Source organism: Marmota monax, unplaced genomic scaffold, assembly GCF_021218885.2.
Source record: "Marmota monax isolate L192 unplaced genomic scaffold, Marmota_monax_Labrador192_F-V1.1 WCK01_AAM20220418_F8-fsc00013, whole genome shotgun sequence".
NCBI classification, from domain to species: domain Eukaryota; kingdom Metazoa; phylum Chordata; class Mammalia; order Rodentia; family Sciuridae; genus Marmota; species Marmota monax.
Genome location: NW_026692202.1, coordinates 27310136 through 27333163, shown reverse-complemented (window position 1 = coordinate 27333163; position 23028 = coordinate 27310136). Strand labels below are relative to the sequence as shown.

General features: G+C 35.5%; 1 protein-coding gene and 1 long non-coding RNA gene across 2 annotated transcripts in view; one reads left to right on the top strand and one right to left on the bottom strand.

Annotated features, from left to right (window-relative positions):
• The first annotated feature begins 822 nt into the window (after window positions 1-822).
• Window positions 823-17980, top strand: LOC131423836 (uncharacterized). Its single transcript, XR_009225914.1, has 2 exons — window positions 823-919; window positions 17737-17980. It is a non-coding gene; the product is annotated as an uncharacterized LOC131423836 (long non-coding RNA).
• Window positions 17981-19314: 1334 nt separating this feature from the next.
• Window positions 19315-23028, bottom strand: part of Elovl4 (ELOVL fatty acid elongase 4) — a 29072-nt gene continuing 25358 nt past the window's right edge. Inside the window, exon 6 of the mRNA XM_046432524.2 lies at window positions 19315-21378. Coding sequence (XP_046288480.1) covers window positions 21103-21378 — 276 coding nt within the window. The 3' untranslated portion in view covers window positions 19315-21102. The remainder of the gene's footprint in view (window positions 21379-23028) is intronic.

The following is a 23028-nucleotide window of genomic DNA, read 5'->3' as shown; positions in this document are numbered from 1 at the left end:
TACCAGAAAAATGATTGGCAAAGCTTCTTTTTTTACATTATTTAGATTCTGGCATAAGTGCACTGCTTCCTGATGAAGAGATGTCTTGTTTCCAAAATTACACTACTGCCCTTAAATGTTTATATAAATTGCAGTTACAATTAGAAAACCTCTGATGTAAAAATCTAAATATGAAAGGATGCATATTGCATAAAGTGTTGTAATTTTAATCACCAGTAAAACTGTTAAAAAATGAATCTTTGAAAAGTGGTTCATTTCAGATGGTAGTGCAATTCTGTAGCCAAGTCTAGGTATTCTAAAAAGCATAATTATGTACATAATGAACTTTTTCAGACCATGATTAAAGCAATATATTAATTTGTATTAAACATTTTTTAGATCTATGATAAAAAGTTTTAAATAATCTGCACATCTGCCTGATTTTTTTTAACTTCTCTTCATGCCACCATGTGTGTTTCCTCTTACTAGAGAACAGTTAATATTCCACACCCACAATAAGGATTCTCATTAGATCAGCATGACCCACTTTCTATAATTCCATGAATAGGAAATTCAGACCTTTGTTCCAGTAGTGCATGATATGTTCATTAATTGTCCCTAAGGCTCCTGCCTAAAACAGGGTCCCAGTCCAGTGAATAATGAACTGAATGGAACTGGCTCTGTCATACTGTGAATGCAAAAGCAGTTAAGTAGTTTCCCATGACTATTGACTAAATGAAAATGGAACAAGTTACCAGTCAAAATAATTACTACACAGTGTTACAATTATGTGACAATAATACTGAGTATTATTATGTGGTTAATAATATTATTAAAACCCTGTGATAATGTTTACTATTTATTGAATAGGCCGTGGGCTAACTGCTTTTCAAGCACTATCTCTTGGAATCTTCATGATGTCCTCAGAACTGAGGCCCAGGTAAGTGACATTGCCCCAGTTTGCATTGCCCATAGGTGTCAGAGCCAGGATTTACACCTCAGTCAGCTGATCAGCTGATCCCAGCACCACACTCCTTAATCACTTAGCACAGATAACAGGGAGGTGTTCATTAAATACTGACACCTGCTATGAGGACCCTACAGCTGTACTGTTAGTAACTCAGCAGTCAATCTGTGAAAATGTTCAAGTAGTTTCTGTTTACTGTTGACTTATGCCTCTTCTTCCAACCAAGAGAACACTTGATCACAGACAGCAGGTGCCAGTCACTGAGTGGGTGGAACGGGAAAGGGTGGCATATTCCAACATGGCCACCATTGTCTGGGAATGTTCCACACTGGATCACTATTTCTCCTTAACAAACCAAACATCTTCACATGATCAGTCCTCTTGCAAATACCAATCACGGAGGTGAGAAGAAACAAAATGCAAACTTCACTTATACAAGAGCAAATCCAAGTGCCATCAGCTACATGTGTGGGCTCTGTATGGCCTGGGTACTAAAGGCTATACTCATTATTGACATCATTTCCATTAAATTTTGAATATAATTTTATTCAAGTTGATTGGCAGTGGTTGCTTTGTACACTTCAATCATTGCACGTTAATCTGTATCTTCATGAGAAAGAAATTTTACAATCTTTGCCAAAAAGACACTCCAGCATGTAAGACCCTTTGCTTTCTTTAATCAGATGTGAATCCTCATGTTGTCTTCTACAGGATTCTTATTTTTACCTAAATAATTGAGAAGGTTGTCAGCTCTGTTATTCAAAAACATGTTATAACACTGGTCATTGAGTTTAAGGAAGTGCATGTTTTCATTTTTACTCTGTGTGTACACTTCATCTCTGTTATCTCCAATGTTACTTGACTTTTGCAACTTTTTATTAGTCAGAATAAGCCAACTCTTATTAATAATCAATCTCAACTTTTAGCAAATATCACAATAAAAGCTTATTTCTTGCTCTAATCAGTTTAGTTCAGAAAAGCAGGCAGCTTTGTTCCAAAAGATGATGACAGAGTCCATCCCTGTAAACATGCCAAACTCTTTTTTTTTTTTTTTTTTGGAGGAGGAGGGCTTCTGGAGTTTGAACCCAGTAGCTACATCCCCAATCTTTTCATTTTTTGAGACATGGTCTCACCAAGTTACCATGATGGCCTCAAAATAGTGATCCTTCTGCCTCAGCCTCCCAAATAACTGGGATTACAGGTATGTGCCACTGTGCTTGGCTAACTTGCCAATATCTGTAACATGTTTATCTAGAAGGGAAATAAAGTAGAGATTCATATAGAAGATTTTCATGAATCAAGTTGTTTCATGAACCAAGGTCTGTTGCTTCAATTACACTAAAGAGCAGCCCTCAGTCTCTGTAAGGGAGCTGGGAAACATGTGGCCAATAAAAAGAAGGGGAAATGGATATTGGTTAACATTAGCAAGCTTTGCCATGTTGGCCTCGAGTAGATAAGGATTTTCTTAGTGCAGGGCTCTGCTATTTCATAATTAAATATTTTAAAGTAAAAACTAAAGAAGGTGCTAGTTAAAATATTTTGCCATGTATAATGAACTATTCCACATCTAGTAAAAGCTAGTTAGATGAATACTCATAAAACGATAACTTTGACCTCTCAGCACTCAATTATCTTAGAGAAGTGAGCGAACTGATGTGAATTTCAAACACACACACACACACACACACACACACAATGAAACACATGAGATAAGCTACCTCAATTTCTCATTAAAAAAAAAAAAATACCTCCTTCTTTTGCCCCTGCCCAGTCTACAACATACTCATAACATAAAAGATACTGATTAATTCAACAATGTATAAATGAAAAAAGTAAGAAACATAAGGAAAAGAATAAGATCATGGCATTTGCAGGGAAATGGATGGCACTAGAGAAGATTATGTTAAGTGAAGTTAGCCAATCCCCCAAAAAAACAAATGCCAAATGTCTTCTCTAATATAAGGGGGGTGACTCAAAGTGGGGTTGGGAGGGACAGCAAGGGAGGAAGATTACCTCTAGATAGGAAATAGGGGTGGGAGGGAAAGGGAGGAAGAAGGGGAATACAATGAATGGTGAAAGGAGACCCTCATCATTATACAAAATACATGTATGAAGATGTGAATTTGGTGTCAACATACCTTATATACAATCAGAGATATGATAAATTGTGGTATAAAGATGTATTAAGAATTGTAATGCAAAAAATAAATTAAAAAAGAAACATAAGTGACTAATTCTAAATGTCTCTGATTATTTAAAAAGCTATTGTCTTAAAAACAGTACAACATTGCTATGACTTAATATATTTATAAGATGACAATTAACCTTTTACAAACAAGAACGCTATAATTTTAGAATATATTTTGTCAATCAAAAAACACCAGGGGGCTGGAGTTGTGGCTCAGTGGTAGAGCACTCGCCTAGCATGTGCGAGGTCCTGGGTTCGATCCTCAGCACCACGTAAAAACAAATAAATAAAATAAAGGTTGGTGTCCAACTACAACTAAAAAATAAATATTAAAAAAAAAAAACACCAGGGGCTGGGGCTGGGGCTGGGGCTCAGCAGTAGTGCACTTGCCTGGCATGTGTGAGGCACTGGGTTCATTTTTCAGCACCATATATAAATAAATAAAATAAAGATCTATCTACAACCCCCCAAAATAAATGAATAAATAAACCCAAATAATGCAATTAATAAATGGACAAAGGAACTCAACAAGTACTTTACAGAAGAAGAAATATAAATGATCAAAAAATATATGAAAAAAAATGTTCAATATCTCTAGCAATTAGAGGAAAGCAAATTAAAACAACACCGAGATTCCATCTCACTCCAGTCAAAATGGCAAATATCAAGAAAGCAAGCACCAATAAATGCTGGCAAAGATGTGGGGGTAAAGTACATACATTGCTGATGGGACTGCAAATTGGTACAACCACTCTGAAAAGCACTATGGAGATTCCCCAGAAAACTTGGAATGGAACCACCATTTGACCCAGTTATCTCACTCTTTGGTTTATATCCAAAGGACTTAAAATGAGCATACTACAGTGACACAGCCACATCAATGTTTATAGCAACTCAATTCACAATAGCCAAGCTATGGAACCAATCTAGGTACCTTTCAACAGATGAATGGAAAAGAAAATGTGGTATATATCCACAATGAAATATAATTCAGTCATAAAAAAGAATGATTTTATGACTTTTACCAGTAAATTGATGGATCTGGAAACTATCATGCTAAGTGAAATAAGCCAATCCCAAAAAACCAGAGATCTAATATTCCCTCTGATACCCAGATGTTAACATACAACAAGAGAGGGAGGAGGGAAAGAACATAAGTTCAGTGGATTAGAGAAGGGGAATGAAGGAAAGAGAGGAGGATGGGAATAGGAAAAACAATGGAATGAACTGGACATAACTTTCCTATGTTTATATATGAATACACCACCTGTGTAACTCCACATCATATATAACCACAAGAATGGAATTCTAATTGGAATAAGTTATAGTCAATGTATGTATAACATGTCAAAATACACTCTGTTGTCATTTATATTTAAAAAGAACAAATTTTTTAAAAGATATATTTGATTCAGTTTGTGTATTCTAAAGAAAGATTAAATAATTAATAATATGACTTATCAAGAGAATGAGAAAACAAGTCAAACTGGGAGGAAACATTTGTAAAAGATATGCCTGATTAAGCCCTATTATCCAAAATTCATAAAGAACTCTTAAAATTCAACAATAAGAAAAATGAACAACACAACTGAAAAATGGGCAAAATACCCAAGTGCATACATCACTAGAGAAGAGATGCAGATGGCGCATAAGCAAAAGAAAAGATGCTTCACAACATATGTCATCAGGAAAATGCAAATTAAAACAAAAATGAAATAACACTATATGCCTATTAAACTGACAAATAAAACACTTACAACATTAAATGATGCTAAGAATTCAGAGCGACAGGGACTCTCCTTCATTACTGGTAGAAATGCAAAATGGTATATTCACCATGGAAGTTGGTTTGGCGGTTTCTTACAAATCTAAATAATACTCTTACCAACAGTGGTACTTCCTGATACTTACACAAAGGAGTCGAAAATTTATGTCCATGCAAAAACCTCAACACAGATGTTTACAGCATCTTAATTCATAATGATCAATACTTGGAATCAAGGAAAAAGTCTTTGAGTAGGTGAATGACTTGGTACATCTAAACAATGGAATATTATTCAGTGATAAAGAGGAATGAGTTATCAAGCCATGAAAAGATATGGAAGAATCATAATTGCATATTACTAGGTGAAAGAATCTAATCTGAAAAGGCTACACACTGTATGATTCCAACTATATGATACTCTGGAAAAGGTGTAACTATGAAAGTAGCAAAAAGATCAGTGGTGGCCAGAGTTTGAGGGGTGAGAGAGATGAAGAGGCAGACCACAAAGGATATTTAGAGCAGTGAAAACCATTCTGTAGGATACAATAATGGCAGATACATGTCATTATAAATTTATCAAAATCTATGGCATATATACCACGCCAAGAGTGAATGATAATGCAAACCCTGAGTTTTGAGTGATTATTGATTTATTAAAATCAGTGGAAGTGGAGTGAGAATATGAAAACCTCTATATTTTCTGTTCATTTTGATGTGAAACTAAATTGCTCTAAAAATAGTCTATTTTAAAAAAATATGATTTATAGTGAAATTTTAAAATGTGACTTCAAAGACAGTACATCAGCAACAGCAACAATAACACAATGATTTTTAACTTTGCTTAAATGATTGATAAATATTTTTTGAGGCAGGGTTTCACTGTGTTGCCCAAGTTGGCCTGAACTCCTGGGCTCAAGTGATCCTCCTGCCTCAGCCTCCTGAGTAGCAAGGACTATAGGTCTGTGCCGCCATGTCCAGCAAATACATATTTTTAAGCATTTGTATTCAAATTGTAGGAGATTTGGAGATGGTATTAGTAAATGTTACTTAAGCCAGGGATCCATGGCAGGCCCCTCTGGATTTAAAGTCATTAATTTCTATTATTGTCACAATGCCTGACCAAGAGCCCTTAATCTGATTCTCTCTCCTGCTAGTCTAACCAAACCTATTCCACCTCTGTCTTTTATCAAGTACAAACTAACTCCTAATATAAAGCTAATCATAAGAGTTAATAGAGTTTTAAAACTTTTAAAAATTTGTTTTGCTATTAAACTTTGGAGTACTTTAGAAGTTGATTAAGAAATCGTGTTGTTTTCCCCAGCTGTTTTCTTTGCCTGAATTCAAATTATCATCTATTAATCCACAATCAACAATATCAGGACAGCAAAGATACAATTAATGTCCTAATTATTTCCTAATTGAAAAGTTCCACTTTGCAGAAAAGACTTTATTATTTGCATCTCATTGTGAATGTTTTCCAAAGGGGCTCCAAATTCATAACATCACTGTAACGAATTGGTGATGTTATAATATGCTAGCTATGCTACATGAATAACAATACATGGAATCTTTTACAAAGTACATAATATGAACAATGTATTATGTTTCCTTAAAAATGCTCAGTACAATCAATTCACAAGAAAGGTTGTACAATAAGATAGCAAAGCTCTTAGAATTATCCTTTAAGCTATGAATAGAAAACAAGAAAAATTATGATACGGACTTAAGTAATGAATAATTTGTTTCTTGCTGGGTGAGAGGATGTAACCCCCAGGTTGTGGGTCTCTTATAATCATAAGTAATCAAAAATAGCCTAGAGCAGTAATTTTCTTTCTTTTCATGATTGTGGAAAGAATATTCACTCAGCAAACTAGCTAAAACTCTCTATTGCTGCCACATTTTTACCAGATCTGAGGATAAGTAGACTTTTAAGAAGCTGCCAAGAAAAATTCAAGCAATTCACATTTGCTAAACAATTCTTTGAGTTAGACTGTACAAAACTGTGAGCAATGAAGGTAAGTGTAAGAATGACAGCTGTACTAAAGGTCTAGTGAATAACACACTTTTCATACTCAAGATGGAAAATATCTAGAAATGAAGAGATTTCATAGGTTTTATACTATATACAGGACATTAGAAAATAAAAAAAATTAGAGAAAACAAGCAATCCAAAACTCTAAAACAACAAAAATTAAGCAAGGATAAAAATGTGTAATCATGGTAGCGTACTTTGCTCTAAAGATTACAGAATTTGCACAGTCTAAATAATAAAAATGCCTTTTACTAATTTTTAAACTTTTAGAATAATCTTGATACAAAACATGGAAGTTATATTAATAGTGTTGATTATAATAGCAAAATAGAATGTAAATATCATATTGATGATGTAAAATTAAAAAAGGAGCTGGAGTTGTAGCTCAGTGGAAGAGCACTTGCATGTGTGAGGCATGGGGTTCAATTCTCAGCACCACATATAAACAAATAAAACAAGGCCCATCAACAACTAAAAAAAAATATTTTTAAAAAATAAAATCATAGCATAGAAATTGGAAGGGGGAAGAAAAAGTAAAGAAAACATACAACCATTTATATTTACATCTTACAGAGTATGAGACCAAAAGATATGTCTATAGCTCGTGGGGGTGGGAAACACAGGTTTAAATATGTCATTTATACCTAAGGAAGGTAGGTGAGCATAACTGATCTTAATCCTTATCCATATTGATGACAGGATCTCTTATATTGACTCAAGTTGGCTAATCATGGAATAACATGGAACACACATTTATCATTTAGAAATATAAATAATAGACTACCAAGGAATTAAGTATATTTGGAATATAAATTAGAGACAATCATAAGAAGTACAAGTGGAAACAGAAATGGTTGCTTCTGAGAAATAACTGAGGATGGAGAGGAATGGAGTGACAGACTGTTGGTGTCTATCACAAGATTCTGTAACCCTTTTTTTGTGTGTATGTGTGTACATTTGTATCCTGGAAGTCTTTAAGGTACTGAATCCTATAAGTCTATTCCTGGTGACAAAGAAGTCAAGTCTTCTAAAAATTTTCTAAGTCATCTGCTATAATACCACCTGGATGACTCCTAAGAAACTGTACAACATGAATTTTGTGTATAGAGAATATTCTAAACAACTGTCTATACTAGAGATTACCCTACAAACCAGAGAGTAAGAGTAATCTTTTTAAAAAATGAGAAATGGGGGGAATGTTCTTAAGAGTCAAATCAGGTGTAGAAGAAGTGTGAGGCATGGGGTTCAGAACCACATGCCCTCGGCCTCTTATTTCAGTACCATGATGGATAGCTACGCCACCAATGACAACGTCTCATCTGAAGGTAATTTTAGCTACTTCTCTGTGTTTGCTGCCTCGCATCTGCTTAGACTGAGAATTGGAACATTCATTTCAAAAGCCAGAGCCCTAGGGTAGGTGATGAAATACAGAAGCCTGTAATCTATGCCCAGCCTCTCATACTCCAGATACAAGATTCTAAAAGGATTCCTTTGTTTTTGTTTTTGGTACTGGGGATTGAACTCAGGGCCTTGTGCATGCGAGTAAGCACTCTACCAACTAAGCTATAACCCAGCCCCTCTAAAAGGATTTCTTTATGGCCCCTCCAAGAATCCCTAGTAGATTTGTATTTGAGTAGTTCCTGCTGGTAACCAACCTAAAAGATTCCCCTTCATTAGCTTTCCCTCTTTCCCTATTTATTTTCTTCATAAATTTACTACAGATTGCTAGAATCAACAAACTATCTGCATCCAAAACCTTGTCTTAGGCTCTTATAGAAATGCCCAAATAACGCATTAGAGGTCTAGGAATCAGGGCTAATGCTAAGACACGCGGGTGCCTGAGTAAGACCCATTATTTGACACTCCTTCAACTACTGAGAAACATTTCTCGTCAGCATTTTAGAAAAATTCTGGGGCACTGAGAGGGGAAAATTTATAACAAAAGTAAGAATGTCCATTTTAGAATCCTAGAGCCATGCAATATTTCATTGTGATTACATTCTTAGAATGGCATGTTTTATATTATAATGTACTTAATTTAAGTGCCTATGAGGTTTTTATTATTCTTATGAAATATTCAGAATTCAGTGCAGGAAAGAAGGAAACTAATGTTTTCAATCAGAGAGGGTTTAGTAGAGGAAATTGTGTGCTTACATAATACTGTTAAGTTGGAAGAAGAGAAGTCAAGGGACTGCCACTACATGTTGGAATCCATGGTACCACTATTTTGACTGAAGCCAGAGTCAAGAAACTGTTGTTACCATCACTACCACCACCAATGATATACTAGCTGCTCCATGTTAATGAGGATGATGATAAATGATAGGCATGGGATCCAGGTACTATCAATGTTAAGTCTGAGCTGTTTTGGCTCTTTTCCCTCTGAAAAACTCACTCAAGTGCATTTCACTGGTAGAAGACCCAGAAGTACTGAAGATCCAGGACTCTATCCTCAAGAAAGCCAGAAATTGTGGTTTTTAGCACACTAACTCTTGCAATAGATCATATGAAGGAAGAAGGTATAAGCAATGGAAATGGATGCCAGGTGCAATAGATAATATTGAACACAGTCTGATGAGCAGCTACCCAGCATCCATAATCTGTTGCCCATGTTTAAGTGCCAAAAAAAAAAAAAAAAAAAACCCAAAAATCCCAGCCAGGCATGTTGTGGCACATGACAGTAATCCCAGTAACTCAGGAGGCTGAGGCAGGAGGATCATGAGTTCAAAGCCAGACTCAGATGATTAGCAAAGCAGTTAGCAACTTAGGGAGACCCTGTCTCTAAATAAAAGAAAAGGTTGGGGATGTGGTTCAATAGTTCAATCCCAGTACCTCCATTCAACCTCACATAATACAATAGGTTCTCACATAAATAAAAACAAGCTTTCTCTCTCCTTAAAAAAAAAAAAAGTATACTCAGAGGTTCAAAGTCTGTTTATTGTATCATCTAGTGATACTCATTTCACTTCTAATTGAGTTAAATCCTACATTAATATTTTATACTAAAGACTACATTACAGATTTTACTATCATTAATATGCCTTTTATCAAATGAGAAAAGAGAGAAGGAGGTAACAACTTGTGGCTGACATATATAAATATGAATATAAAACAGGGGAAATATGCAAAACTATCCCAGACCCTATCACAGTAGTTATCCTAACATGAGTAATACACATGAAGACAACTAAATGCAATAGGTCTGAGCCTATTGCATTATTTCTTCTATTATAAAATAATTTTTGGTATATGAAACAATGTTCTGTGAAATACTATCACTAACCAAACCATTCAGTGAGTTCACAAATGGATGATGTTGCCAAAAAATCCATTCCAGAATGAGCATTCTAGTAAGAATGAATCTGATGCACTCTCCTATGCTGGAAGCCACCAAGTGGCTGTTATTTCAAGTGTGGGTCTTATATCACAAGGTCAGCACTTGACTCTGCAGCGGGCAGGAGAGGTGCTAGTCAGATCAGCCTTGCTAAGAAATCCATTCTGTTTGAGACCATATATAGCTTCCCTCCTTGTATATATTGTTTTTCTGTGGCTGCTGTAAAAAATCACTACAAACCTGGTGACTTAAAACAAGAAAAATTTGTTCTCTCACAGTCCTGGAGTCCGTAAGTCTGAAATAAGAAGTATTGGTCTGGATGCTTTCTGGATGCTCTAGCAGAGAACTCCTTCGTCCCTCCTCTCCCAGCTTCTGATGGCTGCCAACATTCCTGAGCTGCACCACTGCATTGCTGCCTGTCTTTTCACCACCTCCTCCTCCTCTCAGCATGTGTAGCATCTTGCTTTTATAAAAACACTTGGAATGGTATGCAGGGCTAGTCCAGACAATTCAGAGTTGTCACATTTCAGGACCCTTCACTTAATACATCTGTAAGACCCTCCTTTCAAATAGGGTGATGTTCACAGGTTTTAGAAATAAGGCCCTGATCTCTTTGGAGCCACCATCCAGTCCACTGCACTGTACCTTGCCTTTTTTTTTTAATGAACCATTAATCAATCATGGTACATTCAGGGAAAGAGACTAATTTCCATAGAATGGATCATCCTGGTCTTTTCAGCAGGGGTGTCTTTGGTGGGAATTTACATAAACACAACAAATGTCACTCAGAACTTTTCAGAATTCTTTGTCGCCACTCTTTAATATTATTCCAAGTCTTTGATCATTTGGCCAAATCATTTCCAAATCCATAACTTTGTCAGTTTTCCTTCTAGGAAAAGTCAGCCATCAGATGTACTGCCTAAAGTCCTCTCATAGGGACTATTTTCTTTCCACACATCTTTTGGGGCCACTCTTAAGTGAAGCTGTAATGCTGCCCCAGTAACTTCCAGCTGGTGTCTGCATATTATATGGAAAAAGTTATAAACCAAGTTAAATTGTTTCCTTTTTCAATTTCTCATGAGAGGCCCAGCATACATTAGAAGTTGTCCAAAACTTTAAAGACGCTTTGATGGAGGGACTGAAAACAAAGTGCAGACAGTGATCAATACAAACAAGGGGTGGTGAAGAAACTGGCAAGAGTATGCTGCTGTCATCATCCTTAGGGTCAAGGAACCAGGAAAGAAAACTCTTTGTGAGCTCAATGACAATTAGAACCATGAAGTGGCTTCCCAGCTGAGGCTGTGGTTGTTGAGGGAGCGAGCTAGATTTGGCAACGCAACACCAAGGTTGGGAAAGAGCATGGAAACATCCTAACCATTCTGGAAGCTTTTGATCTCTTGTTGGTATCTCTTAATGGTTAGACCAACTACAAGCCAGTTAAAGGGAGCTGGTTTAGTCCACTTTCTGTTGCTACAACTAAATAGTACTAGCTGGTATTTTATAAAGAAAAGATTCTGGAAGTCCAAGAGCATGGGATCAGCATCTACTTGGCATCTGGTGAGGTCAAGATATGGCAGAGTGCATTACAGAGTGAGACAGAGTAATAAGCCAGGTGGAGAGCTCCTTTGTATAATGAAGCCACTCTTGAGATAATTCACTAATTCACAGATAGATGAATTCGTTCATTAGGGATGCCCCCCATACAATTCACCTCTTAAGGTCCCACCTACAAACACAATTAACACATGACTTTGGGGATTAAGTTTCCAACACATGAATTTTGGGAACACATTCAAACTATAGAAGGAGCCAGGACAATTTTGTCCATATGGTTCAGCATTTCAGGTCAAAAAACAAGGCAAAATAGGTCAGAGGTGTGCAAACAGTCACCAACATACAACATTCATGAAGTTAAATATGTGAGCTGAGAGTAAAGTGGCAATGCACCAAGAGCAGATGTGACGGTCATCCGAAAGCTGCTCTTGCCATTTACCTGTGTCTTCATAACTCCACCTGATGAGGGATCACTGTTGTTTATGCCCTAGTTTGTCACACAGGGTCAGATAACACCTAGTCCATGATGGCCAGCTCAGTTTACAAGATCATTTTTTATTCTGAGGTCAGATATACAATCTCTAGCATGGCTCACAGACAATCTGGCCCACAGGATCTGTTTCTTAATGGCTATTTGGGGACAATGTCATGACTTTTCTCTAAAACCCTAAAGGATTTCACTGTACTTCTAAATAAAACGTTGTCAGATGCTGCCTACAGAATTGCTTTGTGCCAAACACTTCAAGAACCATTCCACCTGATGGATTTTATATCTCAAATAGCAGAGTAGCTTGCATTGTGATTCACAGTAGTCACAAATAATTCTCTTACTCTGGACCTAATTCTAAACCAGTAGTCTGATGGGTTACTTGATAAATGAGTCAAAGCAACACCCTCAAATGTGCATGTTGTTTCGAAAGTCAACAAGATGGTAGCAATCACTGAGTCTGTTTAATAATGCTAGGTGGTAAACTCTTAACAATTTTCTTTTACTAAGGAGGAAATATGTCAACCTGCTATAGACCACTGGACTGCCATAAATTTTATTGATGTCATGGCCCTTGAATTACACCATTTATTTTCCTTAACACCTCTTGCACATAAGTTCCTTTACCAGGAATTCATTATACTTGCTACCTTCTACTCCCATCAAATCACTTTGATGTTATCCGTATAGATGTCCAAAGTAATGTCTTAGGGCACTAAGACAAATGAGAATCCCACGAACTAGATTCTTACAGAAAACTGTGTGATTGACATGGTTCTAAGGTTAGATGGCAAAAGTAATAAGGATTACACTGAGCATTGAAAACAACTGACTTATCTCTACTTAAAAGGAGGAAAAAAAAAACATTTAATGATTTTAGCTAAATATCCAGTTCCAAAATTTTGTTAATTTGCTTCAATTAGCTGACTACATGTGGAACAATAATAAATGTCATACTCCAAGTCTCTCCAATTTCTGTTCAGGCTAAATGGGAGAGTTACATGGAAGTATAACAAAATATCATCCCTGAATCTTTTAGACCGTGAAAGGTGGCATTCACTCAGAAATGTGGCATTACCTTTGGTCATTGGTTTAATGAGGAAGAGACATTTTAGGAGCTTTAACTTTGTCCTTGATATCATAATAGCCCTCATTTCATGAGACAGGGGGGCAATGTCAGCCAGAGGATGTCTGGATTTACCTATAATTACAGGAACTGGGAAGTGTATATTTGGGGATTCACTGTGTCATTGTAAACCCCCATTTTGACTGATGACCAAAGTAGTAATTTTGGTGCCTGATAATCATCAGCAGCTGAATCAGTGTCTTAGTAATGACCCCCACACTGTTTCTCTTCTCTTTTGGTGAAAGATAGGAAGATTTATATTTATATTTCTTGTAACATTGTTGCAGGGAACTTCCTTAAATGAAATTTCCTTAAGGGAACCTGATGTTTCCTTTACCTAAGCAGCTCTGGGTCTATACACTGGATCTCATATGGGAATTTGTTAGGAGCTGTGTCTTTCCATTGTGACAAATCAAGTCAAGCCTGTGTTCACCAGATTCAGAGTTATTTACTTATTACGTAGGACTTTCCTAGGTTGCCCATCTATTTCAGACTTAGGTATAATCATAATATGATGCCATCTACCATAGATATCCACAGGCTAAACCATTCTAATAATCACTGTGGCTCTGCTAAGCATGACGAAAATCATGGCCACATTGTCTCTGACATTTAATTACTGCAGTTTAGCTTCTCTAATCTGTGACGCTACCATTTCTGCTGAAGTTAGGTACTATTTCAGAGACAACCTCCTTCCTTTCTCTGTTAGGAAACAGTCATTACAAAATTTCTCAAAGATGTTGGTCCTTACCAATATATTTCTCAGACACAGTAAGGGAATAGTCAAGTGGATAATACACAATAAGTCTCCAGTATTGCTAGCTCCATAAACCTTTGATTCCTTCCACTTCTGAATCTTTTTTTTTTTTCCAATTCTGAATTTCTAACATACATCTCATTTTCATGTAGGCTATCCTTGAGAGTCCAGGTTTTAATTAAATAACTGACAAACCATTAAAACCATTCTTCACTGTTGAGCTCTGGCCCCAAATTAAGAATTTTTAGTAAGTGCGCCTATGTCAATAATTTTGGTGCACTCCAAAGATATGTTTCTTCCTGCTTTTTTTTTCTTTTTTCTTTTTTTTTTTTTTTTAGTACTCTGAGAATCTATTCCTATGCATTTCTGCAGATGAGAATTAGCCAAATCCTATCATTCTAAAATCTCCTTCCAGGATAGAGTTATGTATTTGTCCATCTCTGGGGCAGGTTATGAGATATTTCTCCTTATAGAAACTGACTGCAATGGCATGTACCTGTAGTCCCAGCTACTCTGGTGGCTAAGACAGGACAGTCATTTGAACCCAGGAGTTTGGGTCCAGTCTGGGCATCGTAGTGAAAACTGGTCCCCAAATAAATAATTAAAAACAGAAATAATTCTCCATATGGATCCTATGACATTCAAAGAGGAGAAAGCAGGTTTAGGGAAGACCAGAAATTCCTTGGAAGGGAACTGCCTTGGTTGAGGTCATTACAGGATTTTAAGCAACACAGGACTAATATCACCTGAAATCGGGGATGTTCAAAGGGATCCATATTCTCAGAGTCATCGGAATCTACCTGAATATCCCTATTCCAACTCTTTGGATCCCAATCCTTCCATAGTCAATGCCACCACATTCTCAGCAAACAACTGGACTGAGGCTGAAAGTTTCAGTTTTGAAACCCACAGGTCAAGCTTTAGATCTTGTTTTAAGACATTTTAGGTCTGCAGCTATGAGATACATGGGGTTTCATAGGGTAGTCACAGAAGCTCCCTTCTCTTAGGGAAGGCCTCTTACAGTCAGTCATAGAAGGACACAAACACCTCCTTGCTCTGAGTCAAGAATTTAAAACACGAACTAATTTTCTTTCTGTAGGCTCTGCAGTGCAATCAGAAGTAGCCTTGCTATTCCAGTCTTTACATTCCTCATTTGCATCATAATAGTGTCACTTGTCTGCCAAAGGCTTGCCTTTCACAGCCATCCCATTCCAGGTGACTATAGGTGACAATTTAGCTATTTGCTTCATAGAAAACAGAATTCCATTTTCCACTGAACATGAAGTTGTCATTGTCCATAAACTCAATTAAGTCAGACAGCCAATCCCATATTATTTTAGGAATCTGTTTCATCAAACTTCAGTGCTAAATGCTGCATTAAGCAAGGTTTAAGGAATGGAATAGTTTGCCACTCAAGGTATTTCAAGCAGTAAAACTTCTAATTCTCAGGATTAGATGCTTATAAAATTATTGGTCATTTGAAAAAATAAAAGTCAAAAAGTACACTTAGACTTCAAATGCTATTCCCACATATGGCACAACTGGTATCACAATTATCACTGAATGCATTCACAAAATTGGTGAAATGACAGTAGTACATGCAGTCCAGCTGTTGCCAACATTTTTACCTGTAGGAACATATTTATTGATTGTACTACTACAGAAGATGACAACCTCCTATTCTGCCTTCTTCAAATTTTATTTATGATTACCTCATGTTGACAAAAACTAGATTTGCAAGAGAATCACAAGCATGCAAGGAAATCTGAGAAATGTAATTTTTAGTTCTCCAGACTCTAATACTGAAAGAAAAATGAGAGAGAACATACTAGAAGAATGGTAAGTTAATTCACACCTATAAACTTCTAGCACATTAGCCTGAAGATGGTGCTGGATTTTTTAAGTAGTAAACATTCAGGGTAGACCTCTAGAATGTATACTTCAAATCTCAACTATAATCATGTATTAAAAATGTGTTCCCCAAATTCATCTGACTGCTCTTTTGCCCACAGGTTCATACACTACTTTGCTTTGTGGAAGACATATTAGATACCACTTTTTCTAGGGCTGACCATAATAATTCTTTTTTTTTTTTTTTTTTTTTTTTTAGTTTTAAGCATTTTTAATCTGCTATGTGTTATATATGTATAAGTTTATTTTTTTTTTTTTTAATTTTTTTTATTGGTTGTTCAAAACATTATAAAGCTCTTCACATATCTGACCATAATAATTCTAACAAAACGAAAACACTTAAATGTTATTGACTAAACATAGCTTTGAAGAGCAGTCATTTGTTCTTTTGTAACCATGTAATATCTTTATTAAACTTTTCTGACAAGAATTGAAATTTGAATACATTTGAAATTCAACTATATGTAAAGAGCTGGCACTCTATCATATTCTTATAAAAATGCAAATGTTGCATAGGATTCCCAGGTTAAGGAGATTAGAACATAAGCTGTGCTCAAAAGTGAGGCAAGACTGTTGGTAACAAAATATTACCTAGACTCATAATCTACCCACACGCTCATTGCTACACAGCTTGGTAGTCATTATTCTTGAAAGACTGGTTCTTAAGTTATCCTCACAGGGAGGAGAAACTCAGTTTAAATATAATGAGTGATAAGGAATTTCAACTGGATACTTTTCTTTTCCCAAAATTAAAAAAAAAAATGTTTTTTGTAAACTTAGAAAAGAAGCATCCCCCTGACTTGGCTAACATTGCCAACAACAACAACGACAACAACAACAAAATGGATTCAAGGATACCTGAGACTGACAAAGTATCTGAAATATGCTTATGGACTAATGATACACTTATTGTTTATGAGTCATAGCATTGTATTTAAATTGAAAAATAATAATGTTGAGATCCTACCTTTTCAGAAATGGCTTTATTATTTAAACCTTCCAGGATTTTTTAAATTTAGGATGCCTTTTAATTTGGATACATTCTCTGTGTAGATGTTTAGATATAATGGTACCTTCTGATAGTTGTACTACATAGTGTGCATTTAATCTCAACGGAGATACTAGTTTAAGACACACTCCCAGGGAAAACCTTGCACCTGAGAATGGGGGAAAAAAAATCAATAACTCCAAAGTGAGTTTCTATTTAAGATCAAATAGGACTCCAAGGAATAAAGGTAAGAAGGAAAATTTATTCATGTGTGGATGTGTTACCATGCCTTTACGTGGTAAAATGAAAAAGACAATAAACAAACCCCCTAAAGTCTACTATTTAAACAGAAAAAAACTTTCTCAAAGGACACAATAAAATCTGTATCTGGAAGTTGGAAAGAACACCAAGGGTAACTCAATCGCCTCTTGCCCACCTAAAAATTCTGTCACTTCAGCATTTGAAGTCAGCTATGGGCCACCTTCTTCAGTCACAAGGTTCTTCTGGTGATATATTCTAGAATCTGAATGATCATCAAATGGAAGTGGTTCTATATATTAATTAATTTTAATTTTTTTAATCTCCTTCAGGATTCAAAACATGCTATCAAATACAAAGTTTTTAAAACATGTGCCTTTCTTTTCACAGCTGTGCCTTCCCTCTGCCAACTGATATTCAGAAAGCCAACTTCTAACACTTATATGATTCGTAATGTTTTGAAACAAGAAATCTGTTTCTTCGGGGACTGGGGATGTGGCTCAAGCGGTAGCGTGCTCGCCTGGCATGCGTGCGGCCTGGGTTCGATCCTCAGCACCACATACAAACAAAGATGTTGTGTCCGCCAAAAACTAAAAAATAAATATTAAAAAAAAAAAAAAAAAAAAAAAGAAATCTGTTTCTTCTGCTTTTCTTTTCCACAATGATTCTTGCCATTCAGAAGTTATCTGCCTAGAATACCAAAGAGAAAGCATGGATTCTACAATGTAGTGCTTAAACAATTGCTTTCCAAGTTCAACTGCCAAAATTACTTACATGATGAGTAGCAGGTGACAGATGTCCTTCAGATGGTCTATGGTTGTTGCTCAGGTATAGACAGCTCAGCCTCGTGGTGCCTCTCAACTCTGCAACTCCATTTACCACCCTGTGGGATGCTTTAATCTAGCTCACCCAGGTCTAAGCTGAGCATGCCAGCTTATATCTGGTTATCTGTTGTCATCTTTTCCTCAATATGGATAGTGTTGTGAATACAGCTGGCTGGGATTATGGCTATAACAAGGAAAGAGTTGAGACAGTGTGAACAACTCAGTCTGGTGTTGCATCCTAATGAGGGTGAGATTCAAAAATTCTGCCCCAGTAGTCACTACACAGTGCCTAAATTGTTGTATTAACAGATAACACACTGAAAAAACACTTCTACCTCAGGATCTGTTTCTCATACACAGGGCAACTGAGTTGAATATATGAAACAAACCTGTACATTAAGATATTCCTAATAAACTAAACACTACTTGACATCATATTCTAACATGAACATCATAATGCATACTAAAATATATGAATGCCTAGAGTGTAGAATGAAGAAAAAAGAATAAACTAATAATGTTAAAATCGAAACCAGTCATCAGTCAGTATCCATCAGCAAAACAGAGTCAAGATAACACAGAGAAGAGAAAGAAGAGCTGTAGTCACTGATATTATTAGGAAACTTGCTGTTCCAGATCACAGCTATTTCTAGCCTAAATGTACATATGCAAATATTTAATAAATTCCTGATTTCTGTTTAATAAAGTGTTTAGTTAGTAACCGAGTTTTATTGCAAAGGAAATGCAATCTTTATCACTGAATCTTAGATACAAGTCCTAGATACAAGTCTTAGAGATATTATGAAAGGTATTGAAAAAGGCTGTACTTATCGCATTTTAATATCAACTTTGATAAAGAAATTTAAGAGTAAGGACTGAATGATGTAGCAGAAGAACACAAGAGCTCTCTATGTAAAAATAATTTAGAAGAAAATACTATGTTTATGTCTGAATTCAAGGCTACTAATATTAAGTAAAAATATGCTGCCATTTTTACTAGAAACTACAATCAAGTTCTAGTTTTATTTCCTATGTAAGACATTAGTAGCAGAAAAGAATTAAGAATATTAACCAATATTAATCAATATTAGTAATATAAATAAACATCTAACAGATAATTTAATTATAATAAACTAACAAAAAATCACTTTTCCCATAGCAGTAGTATATTTATTGTGCTGAAATCAGGAGGCAGGGAATGGATAGCTCTGGGGAACCAGTACAGAATGTTCACAAAGATTTACAAATCTCTAGTCATTACACACTGAGGAGCAAAAACAAAGGTGTTGATTCCTCGAAGACCAAACTATGTGTGCTGCATATTTTCTGTAATTCTCATAACTGCATGCCTTTGGGGGAAGGTATATAATTTTAATGCACAATAAATATTTTATAGTTTACAAAATATTCTGAAATCGTTTGTACAAACAGCATACATCCTACACATGCAGTTTTGACATGTTGAAATACTTAGAAATATTCATGCTATATTTGTCACATTTTCTCTTTTCTATAACGATCCCTCTGTGACATCCTCTAACAATTTAACCTATGTAATGAAACATGGTACAAGTTTTCTTTTCCACTTTATTTCTAGTTTTTTTTTCATTTCTACTGTATGAAATACTTCATTTGTAAATAGCAAATTTAACTCGATAGCTCTGACAACTCTCACTGTTACTCATTTTGTGTTTTAACAATTAATACTTTATAACATCACGCACTGAATTTAACGATCTTTAGCACCAAGGAGTCAAGGATATTGCACCAAAATGGGTTTACACTTCATATTTTTGTTAATAAATAAGATTCTGCAACTTAGTCACAAGGGAGATATCACTCCAAAATTAAACACATTGAGAGAGAAGGAGAGTTTCACAGAAATGTCGGTGTATGCTATTTGTTAAAAAACAAACAATACTAGTGGATTCAAAAGTTAAAATTAAAATTTACATTAGAGGACTCCTTGATTTGTTAATTAAAATTTATTTAAGTGTTCTTTCCAACAGAAGAGGTAGGTATATTTCCACATATGAAAAATCAGTAACAGCTACAAATCAAAACAAGGAAAGCCTGATAAAAATCAATATACTCTCAGCTAACAGCACACAAATGAACTATCTTGTGATGTTACTAAGGACACGAGTTGCTTCATGTTTCAATCATACAATAATATTAGTTTTCATAATATGCTTCTGCTAGTAATAGGAGTACTCAAAGGCTGCCTTTTCATTACAAAAATTGTTTCCCACAGTGATTTGTGCTGAGAGTCATGGAGACTTTTGGGTCACAAGACAGGATTTTACTGTAATTCTTTCTTATTTTCACCAACACCATCATCATCAAGCCTCTAAGATTCTACAGAGATCAGCAGATTTTTTTTTTTTTTAATTTAATTACAACCAAAAAGGTATATTCTGACTAGAGGTGGAGAGATTTGACCATTCTGGTCAACCAATGAATTCAAATGCACAAATTTAAATGTATCCAGATTTCCAGCTTTGGACAAGAAAATGTAAGGTAACTGATTTTAATCAATAGGTAACTGGTAATTGAGCCAAATAAAAATTTTATAAAAACTCTGTGATTGTCTAAAATTCAGACTGAAGGACGAATGAATGTCGGATACAAGAAAATTTCCCTCATTAGACAAGTGGATATGAACAGAGGGAGAGTGTCCAAAGTCACATTAGGACTGCTTTGGTCTGGACAACATCAAGGCTAATAAAAAAGAAGGTTTAAAATAAAAACTTCATAAATAAAACATCCAGGTATTGTATTTAACACTTTACTCAGTCTAAAGATTACTAGTACATAAAGTACATTTGCCTTTTCTCCCCACCCCCGACTCTCCTTTGCTTCTGTTTTCCCTGAAATTTTATATGACATTAGATTTTCCTCACTGTCAACAACAGTTAAGGCCCAGTTCAATTTACTCTCCTTTTGCTTTTCCATTTTTCTGATTTTTTCCATTTTCTATCACTAGCTGCTTTTCTGATTTGTTCACACCATTTGCTGAAATACCATTCATGGTTGTTTTTCCAGCTTTTTGTTTCTTAGGTTCATTGTATGTCCGAACGTAGAAGTTGAGAAAGAGAAATATGAAGCTGATTGCATAGGCAATTAGAGCCCAGTGCATCCATTTGGGGAAGGGGCAGTCGGTGTAAAGAGACAGAGCTGTGTGCCCAATGGTCACATGGAACTGAACCTGAAAAGCAAAAACAGTGAGTGATGTACTTAATCTGAATGGTAAACAACTTTTAACAACAATATCAGAATTTTCTATGTAGCTACACACTGCTCAAAATGTTTAATATTTCTGTAGTTTCATCTCATTCAGATTATAGCTCAAATACCATCTCTTCAGCCTGGGGTCCCTAAATCCTGTTACCCACAGTGTGTGTGTGTGTGTGTGTGTGTGTGTGTGTGTGTGTTTAGAGAAGAATGATAACCATCTGAAGCTGTCTTCTGTATCTGCTGATTTCTTTACTGTCTACCTTTCCATCAGAATATAATTCCAGAAGGTGGGACTCTGTCTTGCTCAAGATGATTCCTGAGTTCTTGCCAAAGACTTCAGTGTTTGGACTATTTGAATATTGGTTGAATAATGTTATCTTATAAGAGGAAATCAATGGCCTAAAAGAGTAAAGCTGTAGTATCGGAGGCTCTTTGTTGCCCCCACACACACATTTCAGACTGACTTTTGTCTGCCAAAGCATCAATAAGCAGGAATGTCTACTTGAAAATGAACTTATCAAATGGCTCATCATTTAACTCTTACAGAGTAGAAAGAAAAAATTTCTATCTGTATGAACACTATTCTTTAAAATCGAATGTTCTGATAAAATTTAGTATTACCTGAAGTAAACACGAAAATAATTAACTTCATTTTAATAGTTCTTCAAAAGAGAAAAGTCAAAACTTAGATCCTTAAAATAAAATAATTTTAAATTCTGGTATATTAATAGGTGAGTGGTTTGTGATGTAAGAGTTAGAAATTCTATGGTATTAACTTTTTATAAGATTAACTTAATTAACTGTTATGAGAACTTCTGGCTTGGAAATACAAATTGAACATTCTAGTTGGAATGGGCTACTATGGCTTCTTTTTTAAGAAACAGCATGACCAGTACTGTTATGTTAAATATCATTAAAATAATTTATTCCACATAAGCCAGAAATTTGTATCAATTAAACAACCTTTTCTAGTTTCCCATGGCAAAAATCCAAATTTTACAAACTTTTGGTTTCATAATGATTCTTAGAACCTGCACTACAGAAAAAGGGTGTGTAAAAGGGTGTGAATTGAGTCTGGCATTACTCAAGGAGAGCAGGACCAGGCTCCAGACAAATAGATAAAATACTTCATATGATTTTGGTCATCTCTTCATTTTCTCAAGACAATTTATAAATTGCTGAGAAAAATGAATTATACAAACTGTATAAACAGGTTACACAAAAACTGGAGGAAGTTTCCTGTAGCATTTTGGTTACACATGAATTCTTTACACCCAGCATTCCCCAAAGGTTGTGCTTCCTGTTTGGTTAGGTAGCTGTTTAGCAACTTAAAGCAGAGATGGTAATGTTTCCAAAATGTGATTCCACTGATAAAATTGTGTACACTCTATGATTAAAGCAAATTATAATAAATTCTAAAGCTTGGAGATTAACTACCACTTTGGTTTGGGTTCTTAGTTTGATTATAGGCCAGTGCATAACTCTGGATGATGCTCTATGCGTGTACTTAGATACTATAGGAAGTCCTATTGGGAAAGTGCTGAAAACTCTTCTGAAGACTAGCATTTGAAATGCCTGTCTCTGTTCTCTAAAGACAGGATTTTAAGAGAATTAAGAGGTG